This window comes from Canis lupus, chromosome 1 (genome assembly GCF_003254725.2).
Source record: "Canis lupus dingo isolate Sandy chromosome 1, ASM325472v2, whole genome shotgun sequence".
NCBI classification, from domain to species: domain Eukaryota; kingdom Metazoa; phylum Chordata; class Mammalia; order Carnivora; family Canidae; genus Canis; species Canis lupus.
Genome location: NC_064243.1, coordinates 25,752,742 through 25,772,927, shown reverse-complemented (window position 1 = coordinate 25,772,927; position 20,186 = coordinate 25,752,742). Strand labels below are relative to the sequence as shown.

Here is a 20,186-nt window from a genome sequence, read left to right as displayed (position 1 = left end):
CAGTTGAGAGATGCTTTGAATTAAAAAGTGTTCTTCATTTCACTAAATTGTATAATGTCAACAGATTCTGCTCTTACTGAAAAAGAACACTTAAGGTCAGATTAATTACATGATTTCATCAATGTGATTTTCTGATTTCCAAACTCCAGAAGATTTTCAATGTCTGATGGTTTCACTATCAGTTCATCACCAGTGCTTCTCTAAGAGGATCTAGTTGAGTCTTGGGGAACCTGGCTAGCTAGATATCCTTAACCAGGTAACCATTTTGTATAAGATTCAATTTGTGGTGGAAATACAAAAGAAGGGGATTGGAATTTGTATTCGTTTGCTAGGGCTGCCATAATAAAGTACCATGGATTAGCTTAAACAACAAAAATTTATTGTTTCAAGATTCTGGAGGCTAGAAATATAAATCAAATTGGTATCAGCAGGGTTGATTCTTCTGAGGGCCTCTATCCTTGCCTTGTAGATGTCCGTCTTCCTTTGTGTCTTCATATAGTTTCCACTCTGTGCATGTCTATGTCCTAGTCCTCTCTTCTTACAAGAACACCAGTGATATTGGTTTAGGGTCCACCCTAATGCTGTCATTTTACCTCTTTAAAGACCCTATCTTCAAATATAGTCACAGTCTGAGGTGTGAAGTTCAACTTCAATATATGAATTTGAGAGGGCACAAAATTCAGTCTATGAGACTTGAAATATATTGTTTGGATAAACTAAAAGAGCAAATAAGTAAAATCATTGGAAGACTTAAAGCAGAGCTGAATAAGAGATATGTTACAGTACAAGTGGGAATGGATTCAAATTTATAAGTGACAAGGCTCAGAAATTGTATAAGAAATAATACAAGAATCAGGGGCACCCAGGTGGCTCAGTCAGTTAACCGTCCAATTCTTGATTTCGGCTCAGATCATGATCTCAGGGTCATGAAATTAAGCCCCACATCGGATTCTGCACCAGGTGAGGAGAATGCTTAAGATTCTCTCCCTCTGCTCCTCCCTCCCACTCATGTGCTCTCTCTCAGAAAGACAGAGAGAGAGAGAGAGAAGGAGAGAGGGGAAGGGAAGGGAGAAGGGAAGGAGGGAGGGAGGGAGGGAGGCAGGGAGGGAGGGAGGGAGGGAGGGAGGAGGGAAGGAGGAAGGAAGGAAGGAAGGAAGGAAGGAAGGAAGAAAGAAAGAAAAAGAAAGAAAGAAAGAAAGAAAGAAAGAAAGAAAGAAAGAAAGAAAGAAAGAAAGAAAGAAAGAAAGAAGAAAGAAGGATTCAAGAATCAATAGCAACAAAACAGTTAATCATGGAGAATTTCCATGATTCCATGTGTGTATTAAAAGAGCATCATGAATTATGCAGAGGAAATAAAAATTACAGTTAAAAAGCATATCAAAACTATCATAAAATACATACATATGGCTTAAAGAAATCCAGAATGAACAAGTAATCAGAGCTGGGTACAGATGTAGTAAATACCATTTTGAAAAAAATAGATTCACTACTTGTAACATTTAACTTTAAGAAAAATCACTTTGAAACAGGCTAGTAAGTTTGCCACAGGGGAAATTATCAGATAGTATGTTCATATCAGTAGTTCTCAGTTGATTTCCAGGAAAATTTTGAAAATAAAAACTAATATGCATTCTCTCAGAATTTTAGAACATATTAAATGCAAAAAAAAACAAAGACTTTTGTGTATCTTATAGTAAATAAATATCAATCATGTTCAAAAATTATCTTCACTTATTTGGGGCATTAATCTACTTAGCACATTTGGTTGTAAGTTAATCAGGGTAATCTTTTGTGTGTATGTGTATCTGTGATGGCATATCATACAAAGCAAATAAAACTATCTTATTCCTCCTTTTATGAAAGAATTACAAGACAGACACTTAAGGCAATTTGCCCACTGAGATGTTTTAAAGGTTTTCAATACTAAACTCCATTGTTACTTAACACTTCAGAGCAGGAGTCAACAAACTGTTTCTATTAAAGGCCAGGCAGTAAATATTTGCAGCTTTTCTGGCCATAGGGTCTGTGTCATAACAACCCAACTTCAGCACCATAGCATAGGAACAGCCATCAACAATACTTAAAGAATGCGGTGTGTTCAATCAAGCTTTAGGTATGGAGACTGAAACTTGAGTTTCAGATCATTTTCATGTGTCACGAAATATTATTCTTCATTTTACTCTTCTTTGGTTTTCAACCACTTAGAAACTTTCTTAGCTCACAGGCTTCACAAAATCAAATTCAGTAAGTGCTTGGTTTAGAACCACCCTATTAATATGCTCGTAGGCTGATAAAATAGGCAAAACACTACAGACATACTGAAAAATGTGCAAAAATGTGAAGAAGTGCTAATAGATTCCTAGGTGCAAGCCTAGTTGCCTTCTAGAGTACATTATTGCTAGGTATGGAGCCAAAACCAATTTGCTAAGGTTGAGTTCACTGATTTTCTAACTGAAATATGCATGGTGGCTAAGCCATGAGAAAATGTTTACACTTTAGACAATCAGAAGTAATATAACTTTAGCAATAAATATATCACACGTGCTTTTATTGTGATAGTCACACAGTTATAATAGCTAGCACACATACCAGACCCAGAAACTTGCCTAAGGACTTTAAATGTATTCAATTATTTAATTCTCACCCCAAGAAATCCTGTAAAATATGGGTAAAACTGTTACTCTCATTTTATAGATTTTACTTTCAAAATTATGTCACAGTTTATCCGGCATCTATTATCTGGGGGGTGTGTGTGTGTGTGTGTCTAAAAAACAGTGAACTATATATGAAAATATACTTGTATTTGCTTGTACAAGAGACCATGACCACTGTTATGGTCTTCATTCTTTTCTCATCCATCATTTTTTAAATTACACAAAATAAAAGAGAACAAATGAAAATATTCTACCAACTTAATGAGCACACAATTGGTATTATGACTAAGAGCATTACTCCTGGTACTTGTGACCTGGGATCTGATGAAGCCTTTAATGTCTGGTCCTTCTCATATATTCTCCCAAACAGAGTCACGGTCAAGAGGGGTCCAGATAGCGGCTTCATGCTAAACAACCGTCCGTCACTTGACACCTAATTAAAACACAGAGGAGTTGACTGAGTCTCCCTGTAAGTTATACCACCCCAAAACAGCTTCTAAAATTCAGTACAACTAGGTGAAGAAACAATAAAAATAATGTTGTTGAAATGGTATAGAGTATAAGAAGAATCAGAGCCATGGAATCAGCACTGATTCATTTATTATTGAAATGGCTATAATCAATATCTTATCATTTACTTATTTGAAGAAGTATTCCATGAGTCGACAAGCCTAAAGCAATGGGTTTGTGAGTATCTAAGAGAAATCTGGTCTAGTCCTCTCAGACATAATAGGCTCCTCCAAGTGGACAGAGGGGATTGATTGAGGGGATTTGAGCTGAGCCTCTGCCATCTCTGCCACTCACTCACCACAGTCTCCCAACCTGTTCATTGTCCCTAGTGCCCCACAGTAGCTGTTCCTACAAGGAAGGGGGAATAAAAGCAGAACCCACAGGAATGTCAAGGGAAGAATATGGCTGGGCAGAGCTTGTATGTTAAGGAAATATTTCTGGACTTTCAAAAAAGTGATAGCTTTCTTGCCTATTTCAGCCATTGTCAGATTCTCTCTCCTCAGCTGTTCCTTCTTTCTTTTTCACTCATGAATCACAGAAGGCCTTCCCCGCACAATGAGAGGAATTCTCTTTAACTTTGCTAAGCTATCACTGCCCAAAAGCTGAAGAGTTTCCCTCTGGTGGGGCCAATCCTGAAACCCTGCTTGAATCTTCTTCCTATTCAACAGATCCCAAACAGCTCAGCCTCTTTCCAATAGTCTCCACAATAATATATAAATATATTATTTAATTTATATATATATATATATATATATATATATATATATATATATATATAGTGTGATATTTGTAAACACTTAAGAAGGTTTTGTACTCAAAAAGTGTTTCCTCTTACATAAAATGAATTGTCAATATTAAGCAAAAGTTCTTACCTGAAATTCTCCGGGTGCAAGCTGAGTTTCACTTAGCAACACCTCAGGGAAAACATACTGGGTTCCAAAAGTACCACTGAGGGAAAACATGTCAAACCTGGTAGAAGCAGTTTCAACTGCACCACCACAAGTATGTACATGTGCTGTTTTACACTTCAGCAGAGTACAAATCTAGGAAAGTAAATGCAAACCAGTAAGCCTTAAGCATATACCCTCCAGAACTAGAAATCATATCTATGCCCCTTTGTTTGATAAAATACTTTTTTTCCATTACATTAATCCAGTTCATTGATACATAGCTACTTCAGCTAGTAATAAAAATAAAGGACTTCAGACCCTACCTAGTGCTTTCTGCAACTCACAGTCAAACAGATTAAATTTCTTAAAGAAATGATCAGACACCTCATCTTTAGCTGTGAACAGCTGTACCCTCATCATTCTCAAGCTAGCAATGCTTTTATAATCAAATATTCTATTTTTTAAAGGATATATCTAGACACTATAATCTCTACATTTTTGCCTATTTGACACAATAAAAGAACTTTAAAGTTGTAATGAACCCTAGAGTTGATCTAGAGGCAATCCCTGTGAATTGGAAAAGTCATATACGTTATATCTAAGTAAGAACTGACACAGTTCTCACTGTACTACATAGTTATACTAACTACACTGGCCTGCTACATACTTATTGAATGTAAACTTTAAGTATTGAGTCATCTCTCTGTGCAGATGCAAAGTCCTCAAAAGGAAGATCCTATTTATTTAACTCTATCTTGCTGCATCTTCCAAGTCTTATTTCAAACCACCTTCACCTCCTGCCTGACTAAAGCGGTCCCCCTGCTTCTACTTTTGAAGTTGGAGAATAAATGCTTTAGAGCAAATGTGTTAGATGGGATACAATTAGATTTCAGGTTAAGGTAAAATGAATATATGCTCCTATTTTATTTTCTTGACATCTTACTGAAACCAACATTAGGTTTTTGTTTGCTTGTTTTTTTAAGACATAAACTCACAAGGACAGAATGGGAGGATAGATCATGGTACAACGTTGGAAGCTGGGGTGGTTGATGCAGAAGAGGCAAATGATTTAGCAGACCTAAATAGAAAACCGAGTCCTAAACTGGCAATGGGAGAGCCAAGAATCAACCCTATCTACACTGCAGAATACTCAGAAGATTCCATTACTGGAAGCACTAAGTGCCCCAGGAGCCAGTAAAGTACTGGCTAAAGTAAGGAAAATTTGTGGGAAGTTAAGGATGCCTCAGATACTGAGTCCCCCATCATGGATGTGCAACTGTCCTTACCTTCCTCCCATAAAAGGTGGAGCATTTATTTCCAGAAAGGGTAAAGCAGATTATGTTTAGTGGAGGTTTTAAATAACCTAGTTGAAGGGGATTCATGAATGAAACCTAGTAAATGTTGTGACCATCTCCTTCCCCCAGGGCCACATCCGGCAAGGTCATTGCTCCCACCTGGCTCTCTAAATGCTGCCAGCAAATAATTAATCCTTTAGAAATAAAATTGCCAGATAAATACAGGAAAGGAGTCTTGTTAAATTTGAAGTTTAGATAAACTAAACTACCAAAAATAGTTTTCAGTTTAAGTATGTCCCAAATATTGCATGGAACATACTTGTATCTTTTAAAATATTTGTTGTTTACCCAAACTTTGAATTTACCAAGCCATCTTGTATTTTAGTTTGCAAAATTAAGCAACACTATTAAGGAAGGGAATTAGAAGAATTTTAAAACCTGAGTAACCTGACCCATCTCAAGAGGAAGTCTCCAAATATACTTAACTCAGGGATTTCTTTAACAAAGGGCCTGGCTAGTTATTCTCCAGTGAAGCTTAAAATTGGCAAGTATCACTCCTATGCTCAACTTTTCAGTCAGTTTTTGGTAATGTTAAAGGGTAACCCTATCTATGAGGAAAGCTTCTAACATGAAAGGGAGAGCAAAACAAGTAGATAAAGGAAATTTGAGGGGAAAAGAAAGTATTTAAGGGGAAGAAACTCCAAGGAAAAAAAGATTTCCTTAATAGCCTCAGAGAGTTAAATACTGTATCCAGAAAACATCAGCAAAAAAAAATACAAACAAAAACTCATAAAGGAAAAAGTAATTCTTCAAAAATAAAAACATGTCAGCAAAAATAAAAGACTCAATGCAAGCCTTGGAAGATCAAGAGGAGAAAAACTCTCAGAAAGCAAATGGAGAAAATGAAAAGAAATAGCAAAGAAAAGTTTAAAAAATTAGAAGACCAATCTAAAAGACACAGTCCCCGATAACAGGAGTTCCAAAAGAAGAAATGGAGGGGAGGAAATTCTAAAAGATTTCTGAGAAACCAGGAGGAAGAGAGATACATATACAAAGGATCAGGAATCAAAATAACTCAAGAATTCTCATTGTAGCAATACAATGACCTTGATTTCCATACCTAGGGATATACTCCATTAAATATGAAAAGAAAGGCATTTTCAGTCTTTTAAGTTGAAAACATTTCATCGCCCACTCACTCTCTTCCCAGAACTTAGAACAAAGGAAGTGTGTGGTATTGTGATTTATAGTAAGAAATATATATTCGGTCTTTTTCTAGTTCCTGACAGAGAAGGCCCTAAAATCCTTGGAATTTCCTTAGTGATAAGAGGGGAAATGTGAAAGGAGGCACTTTTTTTATTCATAATGAGCCTCTTTCCACCACACCTGAGTGCATGTTAATGATGAGATTTTTGGAAAGCCTTTAATAACCACAGAATGGAAATGGTTACCATCTGGTAAGAGAGTTGGAAATGTAAGCCTCATCATTTACACCCCCATCTCTGGGGAGGAGAGAGGAGCTGGAGGTTAAATTAATCACCAATGATCAATGATTGAATCAATTGTGTCCATGAAATTAAGCCTCCATAGTTACTACTAAAGTATGGGGTTTAGAGAGATTTCAGGCTGGCAAACAAGAATGCCATATTTACATGCCAGGAAGGTGGCACAAGCCAAAATCTCCATGGGGACAGAAACTCTTATGCTTGGGACACTTCCAGATCTTGCCCTATGTATCATGTGCTCGATTGTTCGTATGTATTCTTTAAAATGTCCTCTGTAATAAATGGTTAGTAGTACATAAAGCACTTTCCTGGGTTCGATGAGCCATTCCAGAACATTAGCAAATCCAAGGCAGGGATATGGGAACCCCTGATTTACAGTCAGGTCAGAAAGCACCTAGACTTGCCACAAGTCTCAAGCGGAGAGGGGACCAGACTTGTGAGACCAAGTCCTTACTCTGTGGACTCTGCACTGGCTCCAGGTAGATGGTGTCAGATGTAGGCTGCTCCTTCTCCCACTCTCCCTTAACAACTGCTGTAAATCTTTATCCAATATTTTACCATCTTCTACTCTAAAAAATGATACAAGCACCTTCTTTACCCACGTCCTTAAAATTCACTCTAGAATACTTGGAAAATCTTTGTGGCAAGATGTGGAGTTATTGTATCCTTATTTCCTTTAATTTCTCTTCTCTCAGTTAAGAAATAGATTTCGGTGTTAGAGATTTTTCTAGCATTAATTATCATCACAGTTAGACTATAAAAGATTATGAACATAATACCAAAATCCCTCATCCTCAATCCCAAGATCAGACTTCTCTAAAAATAAAGGCTTTGTAGCATTTGACATTGTGACCTAATTTGAACTAATATAAGGCTATTATGTTTTTAGTTAAGCTATTTAGGGTAAATAGTCCCATGTTTTCCATCAGTCATATTAACATGTTTGATTTGGGGTGCTGCCCCAGATTCTGCTGGTGATATTGGGTACCATGGCTCCAGGTGAATGTTCCATGAATACTTCAAACCAACATCCAAAATGATCTGAGCATCTCCCCACTGCCACTCAATCTGCTCCCACTCTAGCATTCTGATCTGTCAGAGCATTATATTCACCCAGCTACTCTTGCCAGAAACCTGGCACACTCCGGTTGCCTCATTCTGCTGTCCTATTCTGTATCAAATTAACTACTAAGTTAAGTTTTCTAAATATTGCTTGACTCCAAACCCTGCTCTTATTCCAACATAATCTTGGTACAGGTCCTGATAGGACTATGCTAGTAATCTAAGTAGCCTTTTTGCCCTAGTTTCATCATGCCACAGTGATCTACTCAACAGCAGATCTGATAACATCATTCCCTTGCTGAACACCTTCCAACAGAAGACTGTCACCCAGAAAATAAAGTCCAAACTTTAGGAATGACTGGTAAGATTCTGTCAAATGTGATCCTGCCTCTAGGTTCATCTTCCACCAACCCTTGTTTCTTACATTATGCCTTAATAACAATGACCTGCATACCCTACTTCTTGACACATCCACACACTTGCTCAAATTCCATTCTGTCTAGAATTTCCTTCCACTCTTTTCATTTGGATAAAAGCATAAGTCTATATATCATGTCTCTGGAAACTTCCCTGAATCTCCAGATTAGGCCAGGTAGAGCTTGTTCGTATTCCTACAACAAAATGTGGATTCTAAGTTCTATTACATGCCACCTGTATTGACCTTATTTATTCATATGTCTATCCCTGCTACTAAATTCTTCAAGAGAAGGGCCTTTACTTATTCATCTTCATATCCAGTAGCACTGAATATATACCTACTATGCAGTAGGCACTAAAATAAATGTCCAAATGAGCAAGCATTGGTAAAGTGTTTGTCATATAGCAAACAGAATATTGTACAATGGGCTTAGGTCCAGCACTCAATAGTTTTCAGTCTTAAATGAGTATGTGGATAATTTCACATAATATGTCCTTGATAAAGCTGAGCATGGATGTCTGAAGTACCTAGACCAGGTAGGGAGGTGGGAGTGGTGCTACAGAAAGTGCCAGGGCAGCCTTCTTGGTGAAGACAACACTTGAAAAGCACTGTGAATGGTGAATAGGTGGGGCCATCATAGATAAAGGAAACCACCTGTGCACACATGCATAGGGTCTGCAGATGCCCACACAATGGGGAAGAGGAAAGGTCTCAATATGAGAGAAGCCGAGGGCACATGTGAGAGAAGTGAGAGAAGACAATGGAGACTAGGAAATGGCACATGTCAAGAATTTGAGTATGTTTTGTTAAGGAATTTGATTTGCCCACTAGAAGACAGTGAGGAATTTTAAGCAAGAGAATAAAATAATCAGAAATGGCTTTTAGTAATTTTTGTAACTAGAGTACAGGAAATGGATTGGATGGGGCTGAAATGTCAACAGGAAGCCTTGAAATAGGATGGGAGCCAGTTTAGGGAAGAGGAGAACAGAATGAGAGGAATATGAAAGTTGTTTGCTCATAGGGGTCACACCTCACCAGGCTATAATAGTTCCCCCTTTAATGTTGAGGGAAGTGAACTATCTACTACATATCTCAGAGGTCAACTGTCAATGTCTCCAGGACATACTTAGTGTCAAGCTCTTAATGAAACATGCAATGATAAGCTTTAGTGGACATATCAAAAAAAAAAAAAAAAGGATAAATTTATTCAGGAAGGAAATAGGAGAGGTTAACAACCATTAAAGTCATCTGTAACTTAATTATTATATCATTTTAAATACAGGTACTGTAAATAAATCTTCTGCCTTTTCTCTAGCCAGTTTCAAATCAGACTGACAACTAGGATTTCAAGTTTTAGCACATATAAATTCAAGATGCCCAACTAAACTCAAATTCAAATAAAATTTTTAGTGCACATGTATCCAAAAAATTGAGGCATACTTATAATAAAAATAATTCATTGTTTATCTGTAATTCAAATTCAACTGGGGGTCCTGTATTATATCTGGTTAACTTCCTGTGACCAAAACAATAATTACCTGTAAATAATACCTCCCTTCGACAACATGTAGTCCATCAAACGCCCCTAGGGCATAAACTTCATCTGTTCTCTTTTCAGACATCTTGTAGCTTAGATGACAGCAGAGTTTTTTCTGACAAACTGTGTAATTTCCTGTGACTCTTGTGAGCTCCAAGAAGGTGAATTCATCAAAAAAAGCAGTACCTGTAAATTCCTGATTTTCTGTTGGGAATGCTTTTATACTACTGGCATAAGAAGTCCAATTCACCACGATAGGGTGATGTGTATAAGAATCCAGTTGTGAGAGGAGAAGTTTTCCCTCTTTTGTCTTCATATCATAATGAAATGCTCTTGGAGAATCGGGTGCATAGATGCCACTTCCTGAAAGTGATGTTGGAAATAGCATTTAAAATAGAGAAGTGAAATGGAATTGCATAGTTGTTATTGTTATTTTAAACTCACATTACCATTTACTCTAAGTTATATGCATCATTAATTATAGTAAAATATATTGAAAAGGACATCAAGTGAGAAGAAATCAAAGTATGATACTAAGAGGCCAATAAGAGAAACTTTCATGTAAGAAGTGGTGAATTTTTGAAGGGGAAAAAAAAGTATACATATAAATGGAAAAAAAAAACAAACCTAAATAAATCTACAAAACAATTTGGATTGAGACTGATTCTACAGTATGTCACCAGCTAGATATGCAAAAATTAAGAAAATATTATATTAAGGAGTATACATGTTAGCTAGAAAAAATATTTTTTCTTGTACTTTTTTGATTACAAAAGTTTGTAAATTTTAGAGCTTACACATTACCTGTCATTCTTTTTGAGGGGTGATGTATATTGGATGCAAGGAAGTTGACTCCCATGCCCATTGCCCAAGCTGAGTGGAATTGAATAGCTGATAAATGTGGCAAAACATTCATCCATGCTGTTGGGAAGACTATGGTATCCACATGGAAATCTTTCACCAGAGTAACAGCAGGATCATAGAAGAGTATATCAAAGCATGTGAAAACGCCAAATCTTCCAAAGATGGTGTCAAAAGTCACAATCTCAGGTTTCTTGGGTACATTGAATTGATTTTCACCCATGAAAAGGTTGTGCTGTAAGAAACGGAAGATGAAGTGGGTAAAAGTCTCTTTTCAGAAGTTGGCCTGGGTGTTACTGTGCCTGAAAATGTGCAAGCCAACATCTCTTAGTGCCAATTTAATCCATGACCACTGTCTTCACAGGGAAAAAGTGTAAGAGAATCAGAGATTACTACAACTGATAGGAGCCTTTGGTTCAATATCCACATTTTATAGATATGTAGAAGGAAATCCTTAACTATTAAGGCCCTCTTGAATCTTAGAAAGACATAGGAGTGAAATAGATAACTTCTATTTGCCAAGAACACTTAACTCTTTTCTGTGGAGAAAGAACTTTCTTTGCTTCTTTCTCTTCAAAACCAAGTCTATCTGGTAGGTAGTTTTTCCTTCTAGTCTTGACCCAATGCCAAGGCATGTCTTTAAAAGGACAAAGTCTAAAAGGCAACATTATACGTCAATGCAGGTACCTCCTGCTGATTTTCATACACTTCCACAGATATATTCCTGTGTTCCTAAATGCATAGGAAGCCTCCTGAGCCTCTTCATAGGAGCTTACCACACCTAATCATTACTTACTATGCTTTGTCTCTAGTCTGCTTCTGAAGTATACTTTTTACCAACACTAATTATTTTTCTTTCTTGTCCACTTTATTTTGTTAAATACTTAGTAACTGAACTGTTTGCAAATTAATTTTACCTTATGGTAGCGTGCCACCAGTTTTCCCTGAGAATCAAACACCACATCAGTGTTGTATTGATAACGACCATCGAGGGGACACTGAGAGTCACTGGCATTGCATGGCTTCTTATCTCCAATATTAGCTACAACGTAGATAGAGTTGTCCTTGGCCAGGCAGCTGAGTCTTTCTTGCACTGGGGTGTAGCCAAACCTGATATGTGTTTATTGGAAAAAGAAAACAAAAATGAAACTTATCTTTTAATAAAATTCAGAATTATGTTGTCTAAACCTATTATGTTATATATGTGAAAATAAATTCTAAATAAAATCATAGAAGGGAAGGATTAAAACAAGAATAGATTTCAGAGGAAGTACATGCTTGTGAGAATTTGGTTGTAGGAAACTCTTCTAGGACAAGATTATAGGCCATGAATTTTTTTCATCAGAGCATTTGTCATCATATATAATAATCATGTATTCATTATGTGTTTGTCTTAAGATGTGTGTCACATCTCATGGATATTTGGGAGCAATGATACACATCTTCTGTTCACTAACCCTGGCAGAAAAGAGGAATAAAAAAATATTTCAAGTGAAAGAATGAAAACTTGGAATTTACAATTCCAGATGGCAGAGTAGGAAGGACCAGGAATACATCCCTCCACCTAGATAATATTTGTATCAGCAGAATCTAACCTATGCAACTATTTTGAAATTCTGAAGTCTACCCCAAGGCTTGTAAATTCCAAGGGAAGGCTTGGAAGGCAAATTGTAGCAACTGCAGTCAATTTCAGCTCTTAGCTCAGCAATGGCTACCCATGCTTTACCCCACATCCATGCAGGTGCCTGGAGCACCATGCAGGCAGCTTATTGGGACCAGGTTGGACAATAAAAACCCTGTCCTCCAAATATCAGGGATCTGTGTTCTGATCACTGATAAGAGCTTCTGATCATGGAGGTACAGACACAAGGGTAGGTAGCCATTTTTGTACCCCATTACCACCACAACTACCATATTATTGCAAGTCCTTCCCCTACTAGCTCAAGTAATTTCTAGAGGATTTAAAGAGCCATGGTTGTCTTCTCTCTCCCTTCCGTAATTTTGTCCTTTTTCTCTTTTGGGAGTCAGACATTTAAAGACTAGGACATAAAAAAGCAATAATATACATAGGAGAATTTAGAAAGTCAACACATGTGGTCAGGGAAAGACACAGGCTAAGAAAAGCCCTCAAAAGATCTTAATTTTACACCTCAAGCTTATGCCTAGAACAGAAACAGCCTACAAGAATCAAAACAAGCAAACTAACAAAAGGCACTAAACCCTGAGGAAGGGGAAGAATTTGATGTCCAGAATGATCATATTTAAGATTCAAATATCAATTTATCAACAAAAAAATCACAGGCATGCAAATAAACAAGAAAGTATGGCCCATTCAAAGGAAAAAAAAAAAAAAAAGAATAAACTAATAAACCTACAGAAATCATCCTACGGAAAGACCACAGGGCAAACCTACTGGACAAAGACTAAAACAACTGTCTTAAAGATGCTCAAGAATTAAAAGCAAGTGTAGAAAAAGTCAAGAAGATAACATATTAACAAAATGGAAATATCAGTAGGGAGATGGAAAACCTAAGAGGAACCAAAAAGAAATTCTGGAGCTGAAAATTACAATGACTAAAATAAAAAATTTACAAATGGTATTCAAAGATGAATTTTAGCTGAAAGAATCAATAAATTTAAAGGTAAGCCAACTGAAATAATCAAGTCAAAATAATGGAAAGACAAAAAGATTGAAGTGAACAAGGCCTAAGGGAGCTGTGGGACACCACAAAGTGGACTAATACACAGATTATATGAGTCCAAGAAGAGTGAGATAAAGAGACAGAGAGATTATTTGAAGAAATCATATCTAAGAACTTCCCAAATTTAATTAAAGACATGAATATAAATAACCAAGAAGTTCAATGATCTCCAGGAAGGATGAACTCAAAGACACCCATACCAAGACATGTTGTAATCAAATTGTCAGAAGCCAAACACAAAATAAGGATTTTGAAAGCCACAAGAGATAAGTGATTCATAACATACAAGGAATCCCCAGTGAAATTATTAGCAGTTTTTGATCAGACACTTTAGAGACCAGAAAGCAGTGGGCCAATATATTTAGAGTGCTGGAAGAAAAAAAATGTCAACTAAGAATCTGGTATCCAGCAATACTGTTCAAATGTGAGGGAGAAATTAAGACACTCTATGCTAATATCAGGTAAAATAGATTTTAAATTAAAAAAAGATTACAAGAGACAAAGAAGGACAATTTATATTCATATTCACAATACAAGAGAACTCTTAAAATTCAACAACAATCTGATTTTAAAATGGGCAAAAGACTTGAATAGTCTTTTCTTAAAAAAACAAAAACAAAAACAAACAAACAAAAAAGAACCAGCCATGCAAATGGCCTATAAGCATGTGAAAAGATGCTCAACCTCACTAATCACTAGGAAAATGCAAATCAAAACCACAATGAAATGTCACCTCACACCCTTTAGAATGTCTACTACTTAAAAAAAAAAAAAAAAAAAAGGAAAATAACAAGGGTTTCTGAGGATGTGGAGAAATTGGAACACAAAGGCGCTGTTGGTGAAAATGTAAAAATGACATGATTAGGAAAAGAACTGCCAGGAAACCAGTTTGGTAGTCCCTCAAAAAATTAAAAATAGAACCAGCATATGATTTGGCAGTTACACTTCAGGATAGATTTCCAAAAAATTGAGAGCAGGGTCTTGAAGATACATCTGTATACTTATGTTCATGGCAACGTTATTCACAATACCTAAAGGTGGAAGTAACTCAAGTGTCCATCAATGGATGAAAGGTAGTAAAATGTGGTTATACATACACAGTAGAATATTATTCAGCCTAAAAAGGAAGGAAATTCTGACACGTGCTATAACACGAATGAACTTTGAAAACATTGTGCTAAGTGAAATAAGTCAATCACAAAAAGGTAATATATAGGTAGCTAGCATAGTCAAGAGTAGCCAAATTCATCAATATAGAAAGTAAAGTGATGACTGCCAGGGGCTACAGAGATGGGGAAATAGGGAGTTATTGTGTTCTTTCTCCAGCTTTACTGAAATATAGTTGATATTTAACATTGTGTGAGATCAAAATATAAAATGTGATTTGATCCATGTATATATTAATGTTTACCACAATTAGGTTAACACATTCTTTAGTATAATTACTGTTTGATTGTTAATACGGTGAGAGCATTTAATATTCACTCCCATTGCAACTTTCAAGCAAACAATAGAGTATTGTTAACTATAGTCACCATGATATACATTAGATCTCTGGAACTTATTCCCTCTTATAACTAGAAGTTTGTATCCTTTGCCTAACTTTTGTCTCATTTCTCCCACCATCAGCCCCTAGCAACTATTATTCTCTCTGCTTCTATAAGTTTGGCATTTTTAGACTCTACTTATAAGTGAGATCATGCAGTTTTTGTCCTCTGCCTGGCTTAGTTCACTTAGCAGAATGTTCTCGGGGTTCATCCATGTTGTTGCAAATGGCAATATTTCTTTTTCATGGCTGAATAATATTCCATTGAATATATGTATATAACACATTTCTTTATCCATTCATCTGTTAAAGGTCACTTCATTGTTTCTATGTCTTGGCTATTGTAGAAAATGCTGCAATAAACATAGAGGTGCAGATATCTTTTGGAAATAACGATTTCACTTCCTTGTGGATCATACGGTAGTTATATCTTGAGGAAACTCCATACTGTTTTCGACAGTGACTGCACCCCTTTATATTCCCACCAACAGTAGAAAAGGTTTTCTTTGTATTCTCTTCAGCAATTGTTATCCCTTATCTTTTTGATAATTCCAGGAGATTTCCAGTGAGCGTGAGATATCATACAGTGGGTTTGATTTGCTTTTTCTTGCATTTACTTGATTAGTCATGTTTGGGGGAAATGTCTATTTAGATCCATTGTCCCTTTCTCTCCCTTTTTAACTATTGAGTTGTGTGAATTCCTTACATATCTTTGGATATTAAGCCCTTATCAGATATAAGATTTGCAAATATTTTCTCTCATTCTATAGGTTGCCCTTTCATTTTGTTCCTTGGCTGTGCTGAGCTTTTTACCTTGAGGTAGTTCTATTTGTTGATCTTTGCTTTTTTTGTTTATGCTTCTGGTGTCATATCTAAAAAGTCCTTACCAACTCCAATGTCAAGATGTTTCCCTGTTTTCTTCAACTGTTTTACGGTTTCAGGTCTTATGTTTAAATCTTTAATACATTTGAGTTAATTTTTGTGAATGGTGTAAGATAAAGGTTCAATTTTGCTCTTTTGCATATGAATATACAGTTTTCCCAATACCAGTTATTGAGGAGACTATCCTCTTTCCATTGTATATTCAAGGCTGCTTTGTCAAATATTAGTTGACTATATACACATGATTTACTTCTGGGCTTTGGAGTCTGTTCTACTCGTCTATGTGTTTGTTTTTATGCCAATAAAATAGCACAGTAAGTTTTGATTACTATAGCTTTCTAATATAGTGTGAAATCCGGAAGTGTGATGCTTCTGGCTTTGTTCTTTCTCAAGATTGCTTTGGCTATTTGGAATCTTCAGTAGCTCCATACAAATTTGAGGATCTATTTTTTTTCTATTTCTATGAAGATACAATTTTAATTTTGATAAGCATAGCACTGAATCTGTAGATGGTTTGGGTAGTATGAATATTTTAACACTATTAACTCTTCCAATCCAAGAACACAGGATCTTTTCATTTATTTATGTTTTCTTCAATTTCTTCCCTTAATGTCTGATTATTTTTGGTGTACAGATCTTTCCCTTCCCTTCTTTTGTTAAATTTATTCCTAAGTATTTTATTATTTTTGGTACTTTGTAAATGAGATTATTTTTTAATGGTTCATCATTAGTATACAGAAATAGAACTGACTTTAATATATTGATTTTGTATCCTGCAACTTTCCTGAATTCACTTATTTTTTCCAATTTTTATTTGAATTCTAATTAATTGGCTCCAGGTATAGAATTTAGTGATTTATCATTTACAATAACATCTACTGCCCATCACAGTAAGTGCTCTCATTAATATTCATTATTCATCTAGCCCATTTCCCCACCCATCTCCCTCCATCAATCTTTGTTCTATAGAGAACTCTAGCTATAGAATTAAGAGTCTCTTATGGTTTGCCTCCCTCTTTTTTTTCCTTCCCATATATTCATCTGTTTTGTTTCTTAAATTCCACATATGAGTGAAATCATATGGGATTTGTCTTCCTCTGACTTATGTCACTTAGCATAATATACTCTAGCTCCATCCATGTTGTTGCACATGGCAAGAGCTCATCCTTTTTGATAGCTGAGTAACATTCCGTGTGTGTGTGTGTGTGTGTGTGTGTGTGTGTGTACACTACATCTTCTTTAAAAATTTATTTGTGAGAAGAGAGAGAGCATGAGTAGGGAGGGGGGAAGGACAGAGAAAGAGGAGAGGGAGAAGCAGACTTCCCACTGAGCAGAGAGCCCAATGTGGAGCTCAATCTCAGGACCTCAAAATCATGACCTGAGCTGAAGGCAGATGCTTAACCAACTGAGCCCCCCAAGTATCCCTATACTACACCTTTATCAATTAGTGAATGGACATTTAAGCTCTTTGCATAGCTTAGCTATTGTTGATAATGCTGCTATAAATATCGGGATGGATGTGCCCCTTCAAATCTGTATTTTTGTATCCTGTGGGTAAGTACCTAGTAGTATACATCCTGAGTTAGAAGGTAGTTCTATTTTTAGCTTTTTGAGGAATTTCCATACCGTTTTCTAGAGTGGCTACACCAGTTTGCATTCTTACCAACTGTGTAAGAGGATTCCCCTGTCTCCACATCCTCACCAACATCTGTTGCTTCCTGTGTTATTATTTTTAGCCATTCTGACAGGTGTGAGGTGGTATCTCACCATGATTTTGATTTGTATTTCCCTGATGATGAGTGATGTTGAGCATTTTTTCATGTGTCTGTTAGCCATCTGAATGTCTTCTGTGGAGTAATGTCTATTCATATCTTCTGCCCATTTCTTAACTGGGTTATTTAGCTTTGGGTTTCATAGTTTTTTGGTGAAGTCCTTAGGATTTTCTTTATACAAGACACAGCAGCAGCAAATGGAAACAATTTTAGTTCTTCCTTTCCAATTTGGATGCCATTTATTTCTTCGCTTGACTAATTGCTCTGGCTAAGACTTCTAGTAGTACATTGAATAGGAGTATGGAGAGTGGACACCCTTGTCTTTTCCCTGATCTTAGAGGGATTCTTCAAATTTCTATCAGTATGCTTTTAGCTGCAGGCTTGCCATATATGGCCTTCATTATGTTGAGATGTGTCCCTTTTATATTGACTTTCTTGATCGTTTCTATAATGAAAGTATGTGGAATTTTGTCAAATGCTTTTTCTGCATCTATTGAAGTGATTTTATGATTTTCATATTTCATTCTATTAATATGGTGTATCACATTTTTGTATTACTTATGTTGAAAAATTCTTGCATGCCAGGACAAATTCCATTTAATCATGGTCTCTTATCCTTTTAATATGCTATTGAATTTGGTTTCCTAGTATTTTGTTAAGAACTTCTATGTCTGTATTCATCAGGGATATTGGCCTGTAGTGGTTTTTTTTTTTTTACCTTGTGGTATCCTTATCTAACTGGCATCAAGGTAACCCTGGCTCCATTAAGTGAATTTGGGAATGTTCCCTCCTCTTAAATATTTTAGATGAGTTTAAGAGGGACTGGCATTAACTCTTCCTTAAATATTTGTAGAATTTATCTGTAATTCATTTGGTTCAAGCTTTCCTTTGCTGGGAATTTTTTGATTACTGATCCAATCTCCTTAATCATTATTGGTCTTGTTAGGTTCCCTATTTCTAGAAATCCATGGATTTATCTTACGTTGTCCAATTTGTTGTCATATACTTATTCATAGTAGCCTCTTCTCATAATCTTTTGTATTTCTGTGGTATCACTATAATGTCTCCTCTTTCTTTTCTAAAAATATGGAGTGCTTCAGGAATTTGCATGTCATCCTTGTGCAAGAGCCATGCTAATATTCTCTGTATTGCTCCAATTTTAGTATAGGTGCTGCCAAAATGACCGCAAGCAAAATTATTGTTTAATGGGTATAGAGTTTGAGTTTTGCTAGATAAAAAGGGTTCTGGAGGTGGGTGATAGTGATGGTGGAATAACAATACGAATATACTTAATACTACTGACTGTACATTTTAAATGGTTAAGATAGTAAACCTTATGCTCTATATATTTTACCACAATAAAAAAAAAATTAGGAAAAAAGAGACCCTTGGAGGTTAAGAAAAGGGAAATCTTGTTCAGGGAAGTAGTCAATCTGGTTGGAGCAGAGGCATCATTAGGGATAGAAAAGGGAAAGGGGAATTTAAAAGATGCATTTGGGATCATAAAAGAGCTCAGCACAAAAAGCTAAAAACTTACTTCAAATTTAATAGACAAAAGGTTTTGAGGACAGAAGTCACATGATCTGAATTTTCCTTAAGATAATAGGCCATTAGGGTATAGAATGTATTAGAATGATAAGAGACTAAATACAGGGAATCATTAGAAAGCTGTTGCAATAGCTCAGATTAAAGGAAACAAGGATTGACCTAGGGCACTACCAGACAGTATGGAAAAATGGAAATACTGGAATGCTTGTTAATGTTTTCTTTATTCTTTTTTTTTTTTTTTTTTTAAAGATTTCATTTACTCATTTGAGAGAGAAACAGAGAGAGAGAGAACACACACGAGCAGGGTGGAGAGGAATAGGGAAAAGCAGACACCCCTATGAGCAGGGAGCTTGGGGCTCAATTCCAGGACTCTGGGATCATGACCTGAGCAGAAGGCAGACAGATGCTTAACCATCTGAGCCACCCAGGTGCCCCTGATTTCTTTATTCTTTATCAGGTTACCAGTAGTTGTCCCAGTAAGTAATTTAAAAAGCAATCTTCAAAAGTGAGACCCTACTACATGTAACATGTAGCCATATTTATTCTCTCTTGGCACAATCTTTAAATAATAGATGGTTAATAGGAGGTAGGTTATTGAAGAAGAGCTGAGAAGTGTAAAATAACAGTTAAATGAATGGAAATTTAGCGCTATCTCCTGGCAATAGTAGTAAAAGCTTTCTTTGAGTATCAAACCGAGACCATTAGATAGATCTACAAATTGGTACAATTAATATAAGCAAAACCATACCAATTATCAACAAAAACATATCCTTGAAAAAGACCAAGAAGGATGAGAAACCACATCTAAAAAATTATCTTAATGCATTTATATAAAGAATGAGTATTTGACAATTCTTCTCTCTCGTTTGCTTCAATTAATGTCTGAAATACCTAGGTATTAAACACAATACATCACATCACTTGAAACATTTAGCCGAAGTCTTTTCAGATCACCACAACTGGTAGAATAAGTACATTAAATAGAATTCTGGTGTTTGAGATTT

At 36.0% G+C, this 20,186-nt stretch overlaps 1 protein-coding gene and 1 non-coding gene across 24 annotated transcripts in view; both read right to left on the bottom strand.

The window, feature by feature from the left end:
- Nucleotides 1–357: 357 nt before the first annotated feature.
- LOC112644136 (pantetheinase) overlaps nucleotides 358–20,186 on the bottom strand; it is a 72,245-nt gene continuing 52,416 nt past the window's right edge. For all 23 annotated transcript variants that reach the window (XM_049113754.1, XM_049113817.1, XM_049113769.1 and 20 more), the window contains 5 exons: nucleotides 11,650–11,842; nucleotides 10,676–10,967; nucleotides 9,873–10,234; nucleotides 4,037–4,207; nucleotides 358–3,087 (listed from right to left, as the gene is read on the bottom strand). In XM_049113754.1, the coding sequence (XP_048969711.1) occupies nucleotides 2,905–3,087; nucleotides 4,037–4,207; nucleotides 9,873–10,234; nucleotides 10,676–10,967; nucleotides 11,650–11,842 (1,201 nt within the window). In that variant the 3' untranslated portion in view covers nucleotides 358–2,904. The remainder of the gene's footprint in view (nucleotides 3,088–4,036; nucleotides 4,208–9,872; nucleotides 10,235–10,675; nucleotides 10,968–11,649; nucleotides 11,843–20,186) is intronic.
- LOC125752883 (U6 spliceosomal RNA) lies at nucleotides 18,715–18,818 on the bottom strand. The gene has a single exon (XR_007403450.1). It is a non-coding gene; the product is annotated as a U6 spliceosomal RNA (small nuclear RNA).